The 22335-nt window shown below is 40.4% G+C and overlaps 1 protein-coding gene across 2 annotated transcripts in view; it reads left to right on the forward strand.

The window, feature by feature from the left end:
* SLIT3 (slit guidance ligand 3) overlaps nt 1–22335 on the forward strand; it is a 595328-nt gene that overhangs the window by 552992 nt on the left and 20001 nt on the right. For both annotated transcript variants that reach the window (XM_020780501.3, XM_078385818.1), the window contains 2 exons: nt 7558–7798; nt 13935–14065. In XM_020780501.3, the coding sequence (XP_020636160.3) occupies nt 7558–7798; nt 13935–14065 (372 nt within the window). The remainder of the gene's footprint in view (nt 1–7557; nt 7799–13934; nt 14066–22335) is intronic.

Below are 22335 nucleotides of genomic sequence, written 5' to 3' on the forward strand. Positions count from 1 at the left end.
AAGCTATCAGTATATTTTCAAGAGCATTTTGAGGAAGGGATGTGTTGTTTATCACACATAAATATGATTAGACCATAATCCTAAAGATACTTGCTAGGATAGGCTATGTTGAAACAAACAGAACCTTGTCTGAGGCATTTATATATTTAGTAGGGGAATTTGTAGTCGTGTGTGTGCTTGTGTGTGTTGTAGTCTTGCGTGTGTGTGTGCATGTGCATGTGCGTGCGTGTGTGTCCACATATATTTTAAATATATATATAAAAGAAACAAAATTCAAGGAAATACACACCATAAGTAGACATTGTCTAGAGGGGCGGGGTATTAAGTCTAATAATAAATAAATAAAAATAATACTAAAATAAAGCAATATGCTTACATTGACTTACAGTCAGAAGTGTTTTCTGAGAGCACAGATTTGATTTTAAAAATTCATTCTTGTATTTTTCATGTAGGTTTATGATGCAAGATATAATGAGGTTCACAACTGAGGGTTAACCTTTATCACACGTTAAAAAAAGGGAGACTTTTCTTCTTGCAACATCACTTCTAATGCACAGAGCTCTCAACCAGATGAAAAGATACGTCTTTCCTCAATGCCTTTAAAAAAATATATTAATCCCAAGTGACAAGATTCATCTGATAACCTTGGACAAGTTACTTTTTGGAACTACAGTTTCTCCTAGTCAGCATAGATGTTGGTTGGCAGATTCATAGGCTTGCAGCCTAAAATAATAACTATTCCAAGCTTTTGGTAGGAACATTCTTGACCAAGAAGCTCTGGGGACAAGATGTTTCCTGCAGACCGGCCATCTGCTGGGCTGGTACCTACTGCCAAACAAGCATTCTCAGTTCAGTTCCCAAGATTCTCAGTATTTTGGGCCAGATGCTGGTACTTGTCCTCTAAGCAAGCCATTGAGTCTTTTAGGCAGACTGCTTTTTAGACAGACTTCATAGGACAAAAGGCTTATCAGTTGTTTTATTGCTAGCTTTTTTGTTTCTCTTTTATCATTTAGTCTCCGAGTGTTGTCTTACTATATGGTCAAAACAATATGTTTTACATTTTGGGAATCTCACAAGGTTGGAAAGCAGACAAAGTCAGAGAATGAAAGAAATGAGCAGGAAGAGGCCCCAGTTGATGCAGGCTGTCCCACAGGTTGGATCTTCATTAAAAAATGGTCTAAAGTAGAGAGCCTTCCTTTAGACAAATGGGGTGTGTGTGTGCAGCATTGGCAAGTTATTGTGGTGTGGAAGAAAGTGCTGGATAGTAAATTTCAGAAACTGTTCAAATTAGTTTTCTACAATAGGAGATGGTGACAGAACACAGAGGGTAAAAAGTATTGAATACCAGTAATGCATTTGGACTTCACGCTGTTTGCTTCTTGCTGAGTGAATGTTTGGTCAGTTCCTGAGAACATTAAGACTTACTAAAGTTGGTTTCATCAGTCTCAGAATTTACTCCAGCCTGTCTCTATCTCCTTTGCCTGTCATTGTAAACAAGGTAAGAATTTGATAAGAAATGGATAGGTTATGTGCATGAGGTGCTTCTTTGATCTCGCATGAGAGATGAAAACAAAGTGTCATGGGGTAAAATGATCTAGAGAGAGGAAATGAGCCATGCAGTATTTCTTAAACCTACATTTAAGGAAAAGGATGGAAAAATCTCGGTCCAGCTTGTAAAAGAGGAAGAGTGCATTGTCTGTAAAACAGTTTGAGGCAAAGCCCTAAAGCAAAAGTGAACTTGACAGTGTGGGCCAAAATTGGCTAGCTCCTTAACTTAATTTGCCCCCCTCCCTGGTTGAGAGGAGTGTGTCTGAGCAAATCCATTACCCTTTGGTAATATGGAGATGAAGACTGCTGAGCAGGTAGATCCAACAATTCCTGCTGAATTCAGTGGACTCCAAGTGCCAGCAATCCCACCCCATAGCCTGATTAAAGTAAACCTTCTAAAATAGAATAAAATAAGCTATAAGAAAATAGGCTTTTCCAGTAGGGGATGCCATCGGCATCAATGGCAACTCCCAAGCTTATCATTTATACAGTTCTCTTTCTCTGTAGTTTGCTTGCAGTTCCATTCTAAATCTTTCAAGCGGTCTAATTTTTTTTCATAACTGTAGATCCTTCATGTCCACTTGCACTGTTGTTAGTTTAACAATTTCCTATCCAATGTGGGGGACCAATGTAGACTTCTCCAAGGGCACTCCCACAAATAAACCAAGGAATGGTTGTAATTCCTTCCGATTCTTCTCAGACAGTCAGCCCTCAAAGCATTACCCAAAAAAAACCCTATAAAACTGGATTAGTAAACAAGTCATATCAATTTAAACCTCTATGTGATGCTGCTGGAAGTGCTGATACACCCAGTTAGCCAGATTATACCAGAGCAATACAGCCAGTTAGCCAGATTATATCAGTCAAGGAGAAATAACAAAATCATAATCAACACTGAAAGCAGCCAATTAGAGAATGAAATGCCAGTCAGCCAAATTAGATACAATGATGAGCAAATGATGTCTGAATTAGACAAACTGAAATATGGTTAGCATGAATCAAAATTAACCAGAGCGTCATTTACACAAGTTGGTGAAAAGGGGTGTGCAACAGCTGAGCAACCCCCAAAAATCCTACTCAGTTCCAGCTAGGTCCCTGGACCAGCCCACAGTGACAAAAAGCAGGCGGGAGAGTGTGTTGTTGGCAAGCGGAGTTTTGGACATCACTTAAAGGAGATGGAGCGAAGCAAAGCATCCTGAGGATGGCTTCGAACAAATCGGTTAGGTGGGTTTTCCTCTAGTAGCAAAGATGCTCCAATTCTCTGCATCCCTCCAGTGGGTGAGAAGAACAAAAATAGCTCCCACATTAAGGCATGAGAGGCAGCATTCAGTTGATTCAAACATCCAGAGTGAAGGGATCATAGAAACTCAGGAAGCTGCTTTATACCAGGAAAGACGAGTCGCCCAGATAGGCAGGGTATAAGTCAAATAAATAAATAAATAAATAAATGATGATGATGATGATGATGATGATGATGATGATGATGATGATGATGATGATGATAATAATAATAATAATAATAATAATAATAATAATAATAATAATAATAATAATAATAATAATAATAATAATAATAAAAGACCATTACTGTGTGTAGCCCTGTATTGTTGGCACTGAGTAGCAGCAGCTTTCAGGATTCCAGGCAAGAATTGTTGTTTTTTCCACCAGACTTTCTCAGTGCATGTGGAAACTTCCAGAGGCAAAAGAGCTGCCCGCCACTAGGCCACAGCCTTTTCCCTTATCTCTTGCTTTCGATAACAGCTTATGAGTTTCATCCTAAGCAATGCTGTTTCACAATTCAAACCTATATCAAGGCTATATTAAGATAATCTTACCTCCTGGAGACTGGAAAGAGGCTTATCACTGTCCTTACGGCTTTCAGTGAACTCTTCCAAGTCCTCAGTCAAGCTAATTTGGATTTCAGATCCAAATCTCTGAATCAGTTGTTCAAACCACTTGTTTAAAAATATATTTTATTTTATTCCCCCCCCCCTCGAGGAAATTCATCACATTTATAACATTTTAATAAAAGATGTGCCTTTCTGCAACATTCCATCTGTGCTGGATGATCTCATAGGCTAAAATCTTATTGTTGAGAAAACACATGTGCAAGAGCAAATGTTCAGCAGCTCGTTCTTTCAGCCTTAGGTCCTTCATGTAGTTTTACAACCAGGGCATGGCCAGGTACATGAAGACCAGCCCACCAAATGGAGGAGTCCAACTGTACTCCATTTCACCAACAGAGTTTTGGCAGTGGCATCTCATCCACTTGTATGTAGATATAATTTTAAATCAGTTCTGGACGGGAATCTTCATGCTATCATATCACACTCATCTTTTGAATTTAGCAAAGATCTACTGCATAAAATGGCCTCTGTGTCCGGGTAAACAAGGCAACATCATTGAATTCCAAGTGGCGGTTATGTCAGAAAAATTGGGTTGTTTCAGGAGGCACAGACACTGTGCAGATAGCAAGATCCACCCCATTCTATCTTAACTTGGCCTACCCTAGGTTTCGAGCAGAACGCACCAACAATCCTATTTTGTATTACAGCTCTGAATTCTCCAGCCAGCAGAGGCCACTCCATTCGTAGGAGATGTAGGCTGAAAAAAAAAGCTTTAATTTTGTGTGTGCTAGGAGCATTGCTAAGCTGATTATGAAAATGTAAATTAAAGAATTGAGACCAGCTCAAACTGTTTAACCAAGAGTTAGACTTGAGACCAGCTCAAGTTCTGGCAGACAATTCTGCTAATTATTTTAACAGAGCCAAACTGGGCCAAATAGATGACTTTTTTATTTTCCAGTCATCCATCATGGCCTATCTCTCTTTTCTGCATAAATGTAGATTGCCATATTTAGAGAACCCCGCATGATGTCCTGGTAGGTAGGTAGGTAGGTAGGTAGGTAGGTAGGTAGGTAGGTAGGTAGGTAGGTAGATAGGTAGATAGGTAGATAGGTAGATAGGTAGATAGGTAGATAGGTAGATAGGTAGATAGGTAGATAGGTAGATAGGAAGGAAGGAAGGAAGGAAGGAAGTCCTGTGAGAAGGACGAACTTCCAGCAAACACAGGCAGGTTAATTTAAAAATGTGTATTGATTTCACAGTCAGAATCTCTTTAATACTGGAAAGCCATTATGAAGACACTGAGGTGCTAGTTTATTTTTGTCTCCTTTTTTGCAATAATATATCTTTCTGTAGGCTTGGGATTAATACATTTAGTTTTCTCTGACAGTAATAAGTTCATCCCATTTGGTCCTGCATTGTCTAGTACTCAATTGAGCCTCCATCTGGATCATGTGGCCTATATCATTCTTTCAGGGGCTGTTTATTAGGTATTCCTGTTCAATCATGAAGGAAAGTGTGTGAGTAAGTTCCACTGGAAACAGGGGCTTGCTTTTGAGCAGGGATATTAATGATATTCCTATCCCCCATGTTTTAAGGCATGATGCTTCCATTCAGAGAGCTGGTTCAGATTTTCTTCACACATATTTTGATTTCTTAAACTATGTATTTTTGCATACACATTTGTACCTGCTTATTTTTACTCCAGATTCATTAAAAGGGACATTGCTACAACAGAGAACAGAATAATGGGCAAATGCATAGAAGGTTTTTGAAAATAAATCATGCATCGCTGCCGCTTTAAATCTTCAGTGTTCTAAAGGTGTGACTTCCATTTCAGAAGATGTCAGATGTCTTGACTCCAAATGGTCAGAATATGCTAATGATAGGCTCATTATGCAATGCAAATAGGTCAGTTGGCTGGTTTGGGGAAGTTGTTTTAAAGACAAATTTGGGAGCAGACAAGCAAATACGTGATCAGATTTCTCTAGAAGAAAAAAAGAAATGAAACCAGCCTCCTGTCTCTATCTCAGTGTGCTCCCATTGCCTGCTTAATGTGCCAGGCAAGTAGTGTTTGAAAATTGGGTGAGCACAGCTGGCTTAATGGTCATGCAGTTTCAATATGCTGTTTACTGTGAGAACAATCAAGTTGCCTCATGTGGAAAGGTCACTGTAGTTCCTCACAACATCTCTTGTCTCAGCCTGCCTGTCGGATTTTCAGTGAGCTCTCTATCATTGGCCTATTCCAGATTGCCTAGGGGGGTGGGAGGGGAATCAGGCAAACAGTTATGCTTAGGAAGACTACCAGAAAAAGCAAAATAGTGTCAGTAGTACTCAAAAGTCTAGAGCTACTTCTTCACACTCACATTCCTGTCGTACAAAACATAGCAGTTTAACTGAAGCATTCAGGCTGGAGTCTGAAAGCAGCATCCTGCATTACAATTTTCTTCCTCGCTTTTATGTTGGAACAAGCACTAACAGCTTCGGTTGTAATGACCACCGGTGTGTCTATGTTCCTGACAGTGATAGGAAGCAAGCCCAAAGTAACATGGTGCACAGTAAAGCTTTGAAACAAGTTGTGACACCAGGGAGAATATCTTTTCCCTTGTTTTAAAGGCTAGAGAAGTGACATTTTATTCAACTGCTTTTGAAGAAAAAAGTGAGTAGATGCAAAACCCAGATCAAGCCTGTGGGTAAGGAGTACAATATCACTCTTTGCTCACACTGGAATTCTTCACCTGAACCTGCTATTCCTCATAGATGGATAACACTAATGGGAAGGCACAGTGTGACAGGTCCAACTTAAATATTGGCAGCAGCTTTTCATTAAAGGTGCCTTCCTCAACCAACACATTCCTGAATCTGGCTCTGCCCCTCCCCATGCCTGTGTTGTTTTTTGTTTTTTTGTTTTATAAATCAAGAGATCACTTGGTAACAAGCATCCTGCCTATTTCGGGTTAGTTGCCTGAAAAAGATTGGAAAAGGAACACTTGCATCCGAGTACAAAATGGTTTTCTATTTTAATGGAGGAATATGGATGAAATAAACCAGAGCGCAAAACGGTTACTTTTAAGCTACGACTGTTAGAATCCTTATGTTTTCTGGGGGAGAAAATAACTTTCAAACTTTCAGAGAATGCACAAAAAAGAAATTGAAACCCTTTTAAATGCTCAGAAATGGTAACTGCGAAGTGTGTGCTTACAAAGCTCTTCCTTTACAAACTGTCCTAAGCAACCGTTTGGCATTCACCGTTGTGGCCCCTGCTTGTTCCACCAAACCCAGAGCTCACGAAGGTATCTCAACACGCCCTATGACATGCTGCCACCAGTTGATCTCTTTATCAACTTAATTTTCTTATGAAAGACTAAGGTCCATCCAGTACTGACTTTTTAACAGAAACAGATTTATTGATTACACATGGTTTCAGGTATAATTTTTAAACACATTCTTAAAGTTCCACACAGCTTCAACATTTTACTTTAATCTCTTCTGTATTAATTAACACTGGTCACACTCTGACTAATCACTGTCTAATCACTCCTTAAACACTCTCTGCCTCAAAACCCCAAACTATTCTTTTCTCTCTAGCTCTCGCTGACTCTGACTGAACTCCTCTCCCCCGGCTCCGCCTCTTCAGCAGCCCCTTTGGCTCCGCCTCACAACTCTATTACCATACAACTTATGAATAATGCATAACTTATAATGCATAACTTAGGGTGGATGCCACACACCGCTATGTGTGTTCTGTAAAAAAACAAACAAACCTGGTGCTTCTAATAGTTTTGGGGTTTTTTTAACAGGAACTATATGAAAGGAATAATTTCTTTATAAAAGCTGTGTTTCATTTCTTGTTCTTATTTCCAAATGCCACATGGATGTCTTAATTGGAAACTCAGCAATCATATAATTCAGGAAAGTTATTTTGATTCAAATCTTATTTTAAAAGACTGGTGTGGTGTTTTGTTTTGTTTTTTCAGCCCAAAAGTAGTGTGGGCAAGCTTTGTATCTGAAATTGTTTTAAGAAGTGGACACATACTGCTGATCTGCAGTATGTCATGTTGTTTCACCAGGATGGATGCAATTAGATTTGAGCCTCATCGCATGAAACGTGTGCCTAATGCTGCTGGATTCAGAATAATATTTTCCTTTTTGTTCTTTTTCAAAGTGGACTCTTCTGTGAAAATCCTCCACCAATGGTTCTGCTCCAGACCAGCCCTTGTGACTACTATGAATGCCAGAATGGTGCACAGTGCATTGTAGTACAGCAGGAGCCAGTCTGTCGATGCCTGGCAGGTTTTGCTGGCCAGAAGTGTGAGAAACTCATCACCGTCAATTTTGTTGGGAAGGATTCCTACGTTGAGCTGCCGCCAGCCAAAATTCGCCCTCAAGCAAACATCTCCCTTCAAGTAAGTCATGCAGTTATGATTACAAGCTTTCAGTCAACCCCATTCCGCTGCAGATATCTTTCACTGGTCTTCTAAGAACTGTGCCAGAAATTATTGTAAGAACTAACGCAAAACTAAGACATCCACTACCAGGAAGCCCTAGCAGAATATCAGCCTGGAGTGAGAAATCGTCATTCTGACCATTACAAAAAAGAGCACCTGAAACCCTTCAGCAGCTAAATTAATCTGCCTTCATTTACAGATTGTTGATGTAAGTTATAGATCAGGGAATGAGGATTAAAGACAGCGACAAACTGCCAAAAAGACAGTTTGTCTTAGTTCGTGGTTTGTCAAGTTTGAGAAACCATAAATTTTCCCTATAAACCAATGAACCATGAATCAGTTCATTAGCCCGTTACTGTCTTTTTTTTTAAAAAAAAAAGCTAAGCCCCCTTCCCCCACAGCCTTTCATCTTCCCACTGCCCCGTCACCTCCTTACCTTGGGCTGCTCCCACCACCTATGTTGTTGCAGCCTCTGCAGATGCAGCTGCCACAATCTTTGTAAAGATGGTTGCTGTGGCTTCCCTTAGGGCTGGATATGATGCCCTAAGGGAAACTAGGCTGCCATCTTTGCAAAGAGCAGCTTTGCAAAATGGTGTCAGCAGCTTCCCTTAGGTCATCGGAGCCAGATCTAAGGGAAAGGGCAGTCTGGATTCTCTTAAGTGCCCTAAGGGAAGCCGCCACTGCCATCTTTGCAAAGGGTTGCTATGGTTCTCCTTGGGGCTCTAAGAAAAGCTGCAGCTGCCCTCTGCAAATATGTGACCCAGTTTCCCTTAGAGCTGTCTCTGATGCCCTAAGGGAAGCCACTGATGCCATCTTTGCAAAGGGCAGCTGCAGCTCCTCTTAGGGTATCAAGCACAATAGGAAGGGGCCAGGGAAGCAGGCTTTGGGGCAGGGAGCTCACCTCTGGAGGTGAGGGGCTAGGCTAGCCTAGCCCTTCCCTCTTTGCCTGTGGGCCTGCTGATCAATTCTGCCCTCTGGGAAAGCCATAGGGAGAGATGGAAGTTAATCTTCCCTCTCTGGCTATGCGGGACAAATGTCGTTGTTGTTTAGTCATTAAGTCATGTCCGATTCTTCATGACACCATGGACCAGAGCACACCAGGCCCTCCTGTCTTCCACTGCCTCCCAGAGTTGGGTCAAATTCATATTGGTAGCTTCGACGACACTGTCTAACCATCTCATCCTCTGTCATCCCCTTCTCTTCTTGCCACACAACTTTTTCCCAACATCAAGGTCCTTTCCATGGAGTCTTCTCTTCTCATGAGACGGCCAAAGTATTGGAGCTTCAGCTTCAGGATCTGCCCTTCCAGTGAGCACTCAGGGTTGATTTCATTTAGAATGGAAAGGTGTGTTCTCCTTGCAGTTCAGGGGACTCTCTAGAGTCTCCTCCAGCACCACAATTCAAAAGCATCAATCCTTCAGCGATCAGCTTTCTTTATGGTGCAGTTCTCAGTTCCATACATCGCTAAAGGAAAAACCATAGCTTTGACTTTGCGGAACTTTCTCAGCAAGATGATGTCTCTGCAATTTAAGATGCTGTCTAGGTTTGTTATCGCTTTCCTCCCAAGAAGCAGGCGTCTTTCAATTTAGTGGCTGCTGTTACCATCTGCAGTGATCATGGAAGCCAAGAAGATAAAATCCGTCACCGCCTGCATATCTTCCCCTTCTATTTGCCAAGAGGTGATGGGACCAGTGGCCATGATCTTAGTTTTTTTTTTTATGTTGAGCTTCAGACTATTTTTTGCGCTCTCCTCTTTCGCCCTCATTAAGAGGTTCTTTAGTTCCTCCTCCCTTTCTGCCACCAGAGTGGTATCATCTGCATATCTGAGGTTGTTGATACTTTTTCCAGCAATCTTAACTCCGGCTTGGGATTCCCCCAGTACAGTCTTTCGCATGATGTATTCTGCATATAAGTTAAATAAGCAGGGAGACAATAAACAGCCTTGTCATACTCCTTTCCCAGTTTTGAACCAATCAGTTGTTCCATATCCAGTTCTAACTGTTGCTGTGCCACGTCTAGATTTCTCAGGAGGTAGATAAGGTGGTCAGTCACTCGTATTTCTTTAAGAACTTGCCATAGTTTGCTGTGGTCCACACTGTCAAAGGTTTTTGTGTAGTCAATGAAGCAGAAGTAGATGTTTTTGCCACCTCTTCTTGATGTCTTCTGCTTCTGTTGAGTCCCTACCTTTTTTTTTTTTTGGCTTTATCATATCCATCTTTGCACAAAATGTTCAATTTTCTTGAACAGATCTCTGGTTTTTCCCTTTCTATTATTTTCCTTTATTTCTTTGCACTGTTCATTTAAGAAGGCCCTCTTGTCTCTCCTTGCTATTCTTTGGAAGACTGCATTCAATTTTCTGTAACTTTCCCTATCTGCCTTACATTTCCCTTCTCTTCTCTGCTATTTGTAAGGCCTCATTGGGCAGCCACTTTGCTTTCTTGCATTTCCTTTTCTTTGGGATGGTTTTTGTTGCTGCCTCCTATAAAATGTTACAAGCCTCCATCCATAGTTCTTCAGGCACTCTGTCTAACAAATCTAGTTCCTTAAATCTGTTCTTCACTTCTACTGTGTATTCATAAGGGATTTAGTTTATATTATACTGGAATAGCCCAATGGTTTTTCCTACTTTCTTCAGTTTAAGCTTGAGTTTTGCTATAAGCAGGTGATGATCAGAGCCACAATCAGCTCCAGATCTTGCTTTTGCTGACTGTATAGAGCTTCTCCATCTTTGGCTGCAGAGAGTATACTCAATCTGATTTTGGTATTGCCCATCTGGTTATGTCCATGTGCAGAGTCGCCTCTTGTGTTGTTGGAAAAGGGTGTTTGTGATGACCAGCTTGTTCTCTTGACAAAACTCTATTAGCTTTTGCCCTGCTTCATTTTGAACTCCAAGGCCAAACTTACCTGTTGTTCCTTTTATCTCTTGACTCCCTACTTTAGTATTCCAATCTCCTATAATGAGAAGAACATCTTTCTTTGGTGTCAGTTCTAGAAGGTGTTGTAAGTCTTCATAGAATTGGGCAATTTCAGTCTCTTCAGCGTCGGTGGTTGGTGCATAAACTTGGATTACTGTGATGTTGAAAGTTCTGCTTTGGATTCGTATTGAAATCATTCTATCCTTTTTGAGATTATATCCCAGTACAGCTTTTCCCACTTTTTTGTTGACAATGAGGGCTACTCATTTTCTTCTGTGGGATTCTTGCCCACAATAGTAGATATGATAATCGTCTGAATTTGCCCATTCCATCCACTTAATTTCACTGATGCCCAGGATGTCGATGTTTATTCTTGCCATCTCCTGTTTGACCACATCCAGTTTACCAAGGTTCATAGATCTTACATTCCAGGTTTTCATGCAGTATTTTTCTTTGCAGCATCAGACTTTCCTTTCACTTCCAGGCACATCCGCAGCTGAACGTCCTTTCAGCTTTGGCCCAAACACTTCCTTAGCTCTGGAGCTACTTGTACTTGTCCTCCGCTCTTCCTCAGTGGCATGTTGGACACCTTCCAACCTGAGGGGCTCATCTTCCGGCTTCATATTTTAGCCTTTTGTTTCTGTCCATGGAGTTTTCTTGGCAAAGATACTGGAGTGGCTTGCCAGTTCCTGCTCCAGGTGGTTGGTGTTTAGTCAGAACTCTCCACTGTGACCTATCCATCTTGGGTGTCTCGGCACAGCATAGCCCATAGCTTCTCTGAATTACTCAAGCCCCTTCACCACGACAAGGCAGCAATCTTTGAAGGGGTGGGGTACAAGTAAAAATGGCTAAATATACATCCCTTCGTATTAGTTGAGGTCCCTGGAATTGACAAATACAAAGGTACGGATATTCTACAAATGAGTGAATTCTCATGAATATCACGGTTTGTTTTTTTATTTGTCCCCAATTCTAATGGGTATCCATGACTCTTTACCTCACTCAGTATGCAAAAAGCCAAAAAATAGAGAAGCAAATTGATATTTTATACTTTTAGCACACATACCCATGCGCGTGCGCACATGCACACACACATACACACACACACACACCACCCTGGCTTCATTCTCACTGGTCTGCCTACACAAAGAAACAAAATATGTTCATGAGTTGTGGCTCAGGCACATTCAGTTGCACAAGCCACATTTGGGGCTTGGTTCGGAAAACACATTCAGGACAAAAGTATATTTTGGATCATAACATGACATCCAGACTTGTTTACTACATGGATTTCACACAGATGGTGTTCTAAAAGCTTATTTTGCAGTTAAAATATTGCTTATCCATCTGGTAGTTAATTGCCACTCAAGTAAAGAATTAATTGAAACTAAGCATCTTTTCAAATATGGTTAAGGAGTGCTTGTTAATGAAAAGAACTGATAAATAAAATAAAAAGTAACTTCCATTTAGCAACCTGGGAGTTCTTCATTTGATATTTTTAAAATTTAAATGTGAATATTTGGTTTTTAAATATTGCCATTTTCCTTGTAATTTAAAGATCACTCTGGCAGACTGCAGAAATAATTGGAACGAACATTTGTTTTTGGTAGCTACTTCATAACTTTGGACTCTACATATGGGGTGTATATGTAATTATCTGAAACATTACAAGGCTTTTACTTAAAGCTATAATGGATGTCCTTGAAAATTTGTGTGGAACTTGGTTAATCAAAACATAGAGTCTGTTGGATTACCTTTACCGTGTAAATGGAAGCAATGAATAGGCCTTCTTCCAATGCTACTGCTGTCCATGAGACCCCCTAGGAGTAATAAAGATATGCTTCCTAAGTAACAAATTAGTAACATTAGTATTACCAGAGTTTGGGAGGAAAGCAGTTGCACTAGAAATGTGCTATTTTGATGTTTTGGGCTATGAATCCAGTAAGTCTCCATCCTGAGAGTTCCACCTGGCAGACATCAAATCTTGGCTCACCTGGGAGAAGGGCCTGAACTGGGAGGCTTTGTGGCCTAACTAGGCCTAGCTCTATCCTGAACTTCCTGTTCAGAAAGGAAGTTACCCCAATGCTAGCTGGGAGCTTCATTTCTGAACAGGTAAGCCTGGGTGGAACTAGGCCACAAAGCCTTCCCGATTAGGCCTTTCTCCAAGGTGATTCACAAGTAGTCTGTTAGGGCGACTTCCAAGATGGAGAATTATGGGGTTAAAAACCCCATATGGCATATCCATAATTTGGACTGTAACTCATATATACCACCACCCACCAGCTTTCATCCAGAAAAGTGACTTTTCTAATCTGCATGTTATGTTATTCAGGCTTTTAAAACCCTTCTTTAAACATTTTAATATGGAGGAAAAAACAGCTGTGTGGTCACACTTTGCCAGTTCTCTCCAAAGCAACCCTTTTTTGTTCATGTTGGTACCAGATTTTTCTTTTTTTACAACTTGCTCATTCTATTGCCTTCATTTGATAAATTCTATTTTTATAAGTAATCTACACTTGACGTTTATAGAACTTATTGTGTTACATGTAGCAGTTTTGTTTCTAAGCTATGTTGAACTATAGAAGAAGGAAAATATGATGTAAACATAAAACAGGTCTTCAGCAGAAAAACTGAAAGAGATCAGTTAGCTGCTCTGGATGCATTGTAATCAAGAAGGTTGGCTGTAAATTATAAAAACAAGCAAACTCAAGATTTTTAGCTCAATCCTTAGATGCATTAAATCACTTCTGATGTACATTTCAGGCTCCATATGTTCACAGACTTCCCTCTTTGAAACTGACATGAGCAATGGCTCTCCATGTAGATGTTTTTCTAGTTATGCAAAGCACTGAGTATTCTGTTTATTTGCCATTAGGAGCATTCATGCTAGCAAATGTCCATATAGCTGTGATTTGGATCCTAATGTCCATTGCACAGAGAGATCCACCTGTTGAAATTCTCTCTAGTGCTCTTGATAAAACAGCACAAATAAACCAATGAATGAGCTGGAAGTTTTTCACTAAAGTGTCAGTTGCAATGACATTGAAACAAATGCCATAACATCCACTCATTTTGCACTACACATGAAATAATAGTTATTATAGGGATCCAGAAATTATTGTGTATACACCTTTACTTTGCTTCTGTATCATCATTGATCTTTTTGTTGACATTCAAAGGTAGCAACAGATAAAGACAACGGCATCTTATTATACAAAGGGGATAATGATCCTCTGGCTTTAGAATTATACCAAGGTCATGTGAGGCTTATCTATGACACACTGAATTCTCCTCCCACAACTATATACAGGTAAGTCAACTGGCTAAAAGGGGGGGGAGGTCCTTTAGTAAGTGAAACCAGATTGTTTCATGTTATTTATTGCTTAAAAACCTATATCACTGACAAGTGTTTGTCTAATTTTGTTGTTGTTGTTTCTGATTATGTTTTATCTTATCTGGAAAAAGATGCAGATGGGGAAAAATTCAAAAAGAAACTGTTGCTTTTCTAAAATATTCAGTTTATGAAAAAGACAAAATTCAGTATTTTTATAGTCTTTTTTTTCTGTTACTCTTCTTTTGGTTCAAATTATGTCTCAAGAGGCTGTTTTAGTGTTTTAATACAAGATGTAGCCATTTACCTTTGGGGCAGAAAGGCAATTGATAAATAAGGAATAAAATCCCTGGCATCCTCCACAGATCAAACATTATTACTTCTATACACAAAGAACACAGGTATATTGTCAAAAGCTGCTTGCAGGACAAATAGTAATAGATGAGTTTTCAGAAGTGAAAACAAGCCACACCCACAAAATGTGAATTGGAAAACACCAAACGAAACCATTTATCGAGGTCCATTTCCAGCTACTGAGGCTGTGATCAGATGGAGAAATACAGTAGCTCATGTATTGGACCATTTGTGGCAGTCTGTTACAAGCTATTTTCCTGTGATCAGAGGATATACAAGAGATTGCGACCCCGCCCAGCCCTGCCATGTTGGACCTTTTTGGTCTAGCAGCAGGGCTGCTGGAGCTGAGCTGGAAGTGTTGCTTTGAGGTAGATCTTTCCAAGCGAAGCAACACTTTCCATCTCGATCAGACATGATCCTTTAACACTATCTGATCAAACCCTAAGAGCAGATTATTTACACATTACCCTTTGCCATGAGTGCATATTTCACCTCTAACGTGAGAGTGGTATATTCATTAGAACCAACTAGAGTTGGACAGGACTGGACTAAAAATGTCAAGGGGAACCTTTACCTTTACCTTTGTGGACTGCAGCCCACTTGTGGAATTATATAGCATATCAACACCTTTGAAATCTGCATTCTTGGAAAGAAGAACAATAAAGTATCAAATATGTTTATTTTGTCTATTAAAACATTTCTGTGCAGCCTTTCTGGATTAGCCATTTTTACATGTTGTATTTCATAAAAATAGCAACATAATACAATCCAGGTCAACAGTTAAAATTCAAGCCAATTCATGTTTGTTGTTTAAAATTAACACAATCAATGTGGGAAGAATATATACTTGCAGCAGCTATAAGGGGGGGGGGGTCTCAAACAAACCACGTGTGTTTCTATTTGTCAAAAGACATTCTCTTTTCAACCTCAAATAATTGTGTGTGATTAAAAAATACAAAGCTGGCTAACAGAAGCCCGTGAGAAAACACAGGAGGGTCACAAGTTGAACTTCTGTGAATAAGACAGTGTGTTTTCATAACAAAAATTCTTGTTTGGAAATATTATGATGACATGTTACACTTATATCCTACCAACGATATAAAGGCAGTATTCTTGACTCTCTTCTTTCCTTCTTCTGCACAACAGCTCCATGAGGTAGATCAGGCTGAGAGGATGTGATTTGCCCAGGGTCACCCAGTGAGCTCCATGGCTGCATAGGGATTTTGAACCCAAGTTTCTGAATCATAACATAAGACTCTAATCACACTGCCTGTAATAAAAAGTCCATTTTTGTTAGCTGCTGTTTCTCATCACATATCCTGTCTGTAGTCATGGGTTATTTCTGTTGCCCCAGAGGAAGCTGAGATTGTATCTTCTCTTTAAAAGCGATCCTATTGCCCTAACACCATAAACTTTTAAAAGTTGAATTTTATATATGGAGAAACAGGAAACTGCTTTCTTCATGTGATTTTCAAAAAATACAACGGAAACAAGGCAGGGTGGGTAATTAACTCAGTTTGGAGCTGCTGTCTGTTCCTTTTAGAAGGCTGTGGTCTGTGCAGCAGAGTGGAAGCAAACTCATTCAGCAGTTTTTTTCCAGGCCGGTGGTGTATTGACTAATTAGGCGGCACGCTGGCTTCAGCCAGCTCTTTACTGGAACAGAAAGGTCAATCATTAGGTCTTAGCTCGTCTGTCTACCCATCATAAGGGGGTTTGTTGGTTACTTTCACCAGTGATTACAGCCTGGTGGGATAGCCATGAAAACAGACTCTTTATTTTGCAGCTAATCCTAATTGATTCCATGTTATAGCAAAGGCAGAGTTGTTGCAGCAGTTTTACGCCACTAATTAGAACATAGGGGAAGGCTGATTAGTTGTGGACAACACATGGGGGTGACAGATCAGAGCTGGTGCCTGCTCCCTATTGTTGATAGCAGAATGTGCTGGTGACAAGGGGTTTCTAATATCACAGGATTTTATGGGTCCTCTCCTTCCTGGCAAAGTTACCCGCAGCGCTGAGCATCAGTGTCCTCGTTATTTCTGTGCCCTTCATATTGATCAAGGAGGAGGTCTCCATTTGGAATGACACCTCATTACCATAAGATTAATGGGCTGTTCGCTGACTGTGTTTTGCACTGTGTGATCTGTTGAGATGGTGAAAGCTGCTGCTTAATGTGATGCCCTTTCTGAAATGTCACTCTAATCTTTTATTGGTTTAAGGAGTATAGCGGCATGGGGATTAGCATGAGCCTCAATAGAAAAGGATTGGGCCAAGGGAAGAAAACTGCAGCTAAAGAATGTGCAGGCATTCAAATTTCAGGTTGGGAATTCAAATTCCAGCCTCTGTTCTGTAAATCAGGGAGCTAAAAGTGTGGCTCTCCAGATGCATGCTGTTCCAGCTGGCATAGGCAGTCGTGAAAGGAACTAAAAGTGACAGTCCAGGAGACCATCATTGGCCCACATCTTCACTAAATGGCCACGTTTTATTGGTTGTTGTTAAGATGCCCTATGATGTGGCTTGTGACCTGCTGTTGGGATGCAAATAAGCTCTGGTTCAATCCAACAGCTGTTGATGTCTTCCCACAGTGAGGTACTGGAAGTCCACATTCTGCTGAGTCCCTCACAGGGAAGGAGGATGTCATGTCAGGAGACCAAGACCAAAGTTTTTTCATGAGAAAACAGGCCCCTTTCATCAACCACTGCCATCCACACTTTGATATCAGGTCAATGCAGGCTACAATAGTGTCAGAATCAGAGAGCAGGAAAATACAGTCAACCCTCGACTTACAAACGGCTCGAGTTACAAACATTTCGACTTACAAACCACTCTGATAGAAAAATATTGACTCGACTTGCAAACTTAGATTCGAGTTACAAACCAAAAAAAACGTGTTTGAGGTGGGGAAAGCATGAAGTTTGAACTTTCAGTTAACCGTTGGCCAGTGAAGAGGGTGCTTATTTGCTTCCTCGCTCTTCCCAGTGTTTTGAGAGTGGATTTGGAGACAGTCTTCATACTGCCTGGTACTGCTGGTATTGCCTGGTACAGTGCGGTACGGACTGTATTTTTATTTTTTGGCGCTTTTTTAATTTTGGATTTTTGGATTTTTAAAAGGTGTTCCCTCCCTCCTTTGCTGCCCCCCCTTTCCCCAAAAGGTGCTTGTATTGGCTTGTCTTGATTTAAAAGGTGCTTTTCAAGGTGATCTGTTGTCTGAAAGGTGCTTGGTTTTTTCCAGAAGGTACTTGTCTTGGCTGAAAATGTGCTTTTCAGGGTGTTCTGTTGAAAAGGTGTCTGTTCCCTCCTTCTCTCCCTCATTTCTTTCCTTTTTTTTAACCTAAGTCATCTTAGGTTAAAAGGAAGGAAAGAAAGAAATTCTGCCCCTAGTGGTAGGAACGGATTAACCGGCTTTGCCTTAGTTCCTATGGGAAATGCCCCTCAACCTAAGAACCAAAAACAGCCGGAACAGATTAATTGGTTTTCAGTGCATTCCTATGGGAAATGCTGATTCGACTTACAAACTTTTCGACTTACAAACTGCCTTCCAATACGGATTAAGTTTGTAAGTCGAGACCCCACTGTATATGTCCAGAGCAGGTAACTCAAGGAAAATGTGGCAAGCCGCAGAATTTGACCTTATCAGATTGGAAAGCCTAACCAAACTAAATCCATGAAATCAACTGCTCAGAGGTGATTTATGTAAATCACATTGAGGCAGTGGGTTTGCTCTATTTGGGACTAGCAATTAGATTGAGGTCTGTATTGCATTATGAAATGTACAATCACAGATTAGCATATAAAATATTTTTATAACAGATTACATTGTCTTATCTTTCTTACATGTATACAAACACTGATCCCACAACTATACAAACTTATACAGTCACACAACAACTGCTGACACAACCACAACCAAGGATGATGACTTAACACACATTTTCTTTTTATTTCCAAGTACTGGATGCTAGAAGGAAACCATGAGGAAATTGTTATACTCCTGCCAGGAAACTTGGAAGCTTCCCAAGCCAACTTCACCTATTCATCTTCATTGTTCCAATTTCCCTCTGCCACTAGTTTGCTTCCCTGCCACACTAGAAAGATCCCTGTTTGTCTGTAATTTAGAGTTTCTGGGTGTGGGCGGAAGTTTTTGGAAACTACCTGATGCCATTGATTTCAAATGGGAGGGGAGTTCCTTTTTCAGAACTGCAGGTCTTGGAGGCTATGAAAACTGTATGAAATGCATTGTATCAAGGGCATTGTTTTGGGGTGTGTTGCCATCAGTATGCTGATAACATGCATCCTTCACATCTTCTGCAGTGGATCCCATCCAGGTCCTTGAGCACTACCTGGCTACAAGTTTTTGGTGGACAAAGACTTAACAGGATTAAACTGAACTCAGACAAGATTGTGACTTTTGGGAGAGGGGATCCTTCTGACCAGTTGGGTGGAACTATCCCTAGGTTGGATGGTGTTTCCCTCCACCTCAGGGACCAAGAGCGCAACTTGGGAATGATCCTAGACTCATCCCTTTCTATGGAACATCAAATATCAGTTGTAGCTAGGTCTGCCTTATGTCAGATCTGGCAGATTGCTCAGTTATGTCCCTTCCTGGATGGGAGGTCCGTGGCAACATTGGTCTATGTGCTGGAAGTCTTAAGGATTGACTACTGTCATGCTCTCTGTGTGGGGCTTTCTTTGAAGCTGACCCAGAGATTGCAGCAGGTACAGAATGCAGCGGCCAGGCTGGTTACTGGAATAAGAGAATTTAACCATACATTCCCAGTCCTGATTCACTTACATTGGTTGCCTGTCTCTTCCCAGGCCAGGTTCAAGGTGTCAGTTCTAATGTATAAGGCCCTTAACAGTTTGGGACTTTGTTACATGTTGAAGCCTTTCTCCCATAGAACTGCTGCTCGTTTTACCTGATCCTCGCAGGTGTCACTGTTGCGGGTGGCCACATCAAGAGTGGCAAGGGAGTCTCCATCTTGGAGTCAGGCCTTCTTGGTGGTGGCCTCAGCACTTTGGAATGGCCTCCATTTAGAGATCTGGCTGGCCTTCTCCCTACAAAGCTTTTTTAAAAAACTGCTCAAAATGGAACTTTTCAAGGAAGCCTTTAAAGCTGTTCTCCCCTTCAGTTAGTTTTTGTTTACAGCCCATGTGCCATGTTTATTGTTGGGGTTCACCATTACTTAGTCCTGTCTTAGTTTATTTATTCACTTGTTTGTACTGTACTGTATTAGTTTTCTGGTTTGTTTCATTTATTATTATTTGGAGGGGTGGAGGAAGTGACAGGGATAGGGGTTTTATGATATGGTGTTATAACATAACAGAGTCATTGTTTTCCACTAAGTGGGGTAGTATATGAATGAATGAATGAATGGATGGATGGATGGATGGATGGATGGATGGATGGATGGATGGATGGATGGATGGATGGATGGATGGATGGATGGATGGATGAATGAATGGTTAGGCCTGGCCCCATAAGGCCTTAGGCCTAAGCTATTTACCAGGAGATTCCTCTTCAGAGGGGTTGCTTTCCTTCTAAGGAAAGTGGTGATGGAGAGGGAAGGGTTTGCATGTTGAACTAGGTGAGTGAAACCTGAAAAAGACTTGATTGTCCATTGGTACTCATGGATATCTTTTTATTCAGATTTGTTTTCTGCGGGTCTAGGCCCTGAATCTTTTGTTACATGCAGTGCACGTTGAATTCTTTAGACACTTGTCCTTCAGTGTATGCCAACTTATTTAGATGCTAGACCCATAATCAAATGTCACTTTCAACTTTGTGACATGGAAAAATGGGATGTTCTGAACATCTGTTCTAGCAGCACTTCCTCAGAGACTTCTTATTCTACTGTGATTGGTCTACAGGTTGGTTGTTCTTTGCTATGAGATAATGGCATTCTGTTCTACCATGCCTGTGTCCAGCAACATTATGGTGCTAGCAAAAGGCACATTGTACTAGCATTGCACATTTTCAGAATTAGCCCAAGGGTTAGTCCAAGAAAGTCAGTCCAAGAAAGCACACCCAAGGTCTGTTTTTAAGGAACAGTGCCCTGTATCCAGCAGTGTTACTACTGTACTGCAAGGCTCGTTATGCCATTAATTAGCACAAGAGTAGTATCCATACTTTTTGTTGCTTTTTGTTGCACATGCCTTTACATAATATTCTGGCCCAACTGTGCCAGTGGGAATTTACACTGGACTGAGACCCCCAAAGTCTTTGAGGTGCCTGGCACGTTTCATTTCAGATATCATATGAGGACTCTGGAAATAGCATGCTTTACTGCCTTTCATAGGTTAGGATTGTTTCTTTCTAACAGACGTACTAAATTGGTTGGGGAAGAAAATCATCCTGAAATATTTGCAGAGTGCTTTTCCTTCACCATAGCCAACTGCAACGGTTGTGAGAGGAGGTGCTGAATAATGTTAAATATGATGGGATATTTTTTTTTCCATTTATTTAAAGTTCTCATAGCTTTTTAATATGGAGAAATAATACCCATCAATATCATAATTCCCATGATGACGATACTAATGATGATGAAAATTATGCTTTCCCTACCCTCAGCATTAATTCTGCCTGTATATCATTGTATTACAGAATTAGTTCTTTTCTCCTTAGGTTAATATCAGAAACTTTTCTGTTTGGGTGGGTGCTGTAGGAAGTGGAATGCTGTGTTAGATAGGCAATTGGTCTGGTCCAGCTGTTCTTTTCTCACATTCTCCTTGCACAATTTTTTTGCAAAATTTCCCAGGTAAATTACATTTTGTACCAGTTGGTTTCCCTGATATAAGCATAGGCAATGATGTTAAATAAGGAGCTACGATTATGCAATGCACTCTGCCTGCTAGGTTGCTAGCAGTTTGTGTTCTGTATGATGCTGGAAGAGGAAGATCCCATCCCAGGGTCTTGTTCATTTATTTTGCTCAGAAGCTATGCAGAATTTATGAAAAGTCTGACATTCTTCTGGGAATTACTCCTTGAAGGAGAAAGGTTAAAGTGTGCATTAATGTTTTCCTGGACATTCAGTGTAATGTCAGGTGGAAGTCAGTAAAATGTCTTTTGACAGAGATCATATAATGTATATTGCCATTTATCGCTAAGTTTAAAAGAGGAAATTAACTGAAGAAAACCTTTTGATGAAAATAGAACTATTTTATCAGGCAAATCTTGCAATGAATAGGGGATGGTTGATGGAACTTTTAAAATGGGAAACTCTAGAACATTGTAGCTATTTTATGACCAACATTTCTAAAAGACACTGTCAATGTTGACATTTGTTCAGTTTGTATATGAAGCTGGAGGGGAGGAGTGGCTTATATTATCCCATTTTAAATAGTTAAATATTTGTGTCTAAGGAATAGATTTTTCTTTTTAACACTCTATTTATTGATTTTTCTACTTTCTCAGAATTTAGATTAGGATAACAATTGTGATTATATCTGACATTTGTAGGACAGACCTTTTTATTGATTTTTTTTCTTCATTTGATATTTTTCTTCTCTGCTGTTAGTGCAATGCTAAACATTTTTAACGGGACTTGGAAAGCTACATCTTTTAGGAAAATAACCACTATCAATCTGAAGGGATGGAATTCAGCCAAGAATGGTTCCCTTTGCCGTTTCCCTTGGGAGCGTTTTTTTTAATGCCATTTATTTAAAAGCTTCAGCATTGCTTTGACATTTTCAGACACTGCATTTTCTACAGTACCGAAGATTCAAACAGAATGATTCACTGTTAAAGAAAGATCAGAAACAAGCTCATGATTGGCTTGCTCTCGTGCAATTTATTTTCATATCATGCAGAGAGGACAATAGCATATCAAATAGGGTCGCCAGATATATTTTCCAGCATGGCTGCTGTGGCATTAAGCTTTTCCCAGCTTACTGATGCA

Source organism: Pogona vitticeps, chromosome 2 (genome assembly GCF_051106095.1).
Source record: "Pogona vitticeps strain Pit_001003342236 chromosome 2, PviZW2.1, whole genome shotgun sequence".
In the NCBI taxonomy this organism is placed as follows: domain Eukaryota; kingdom Metazoa; phylum Chordata; class Lepidosauria; order Squamata; family Agamidae; genus Pogona; species Pogona vitticeps.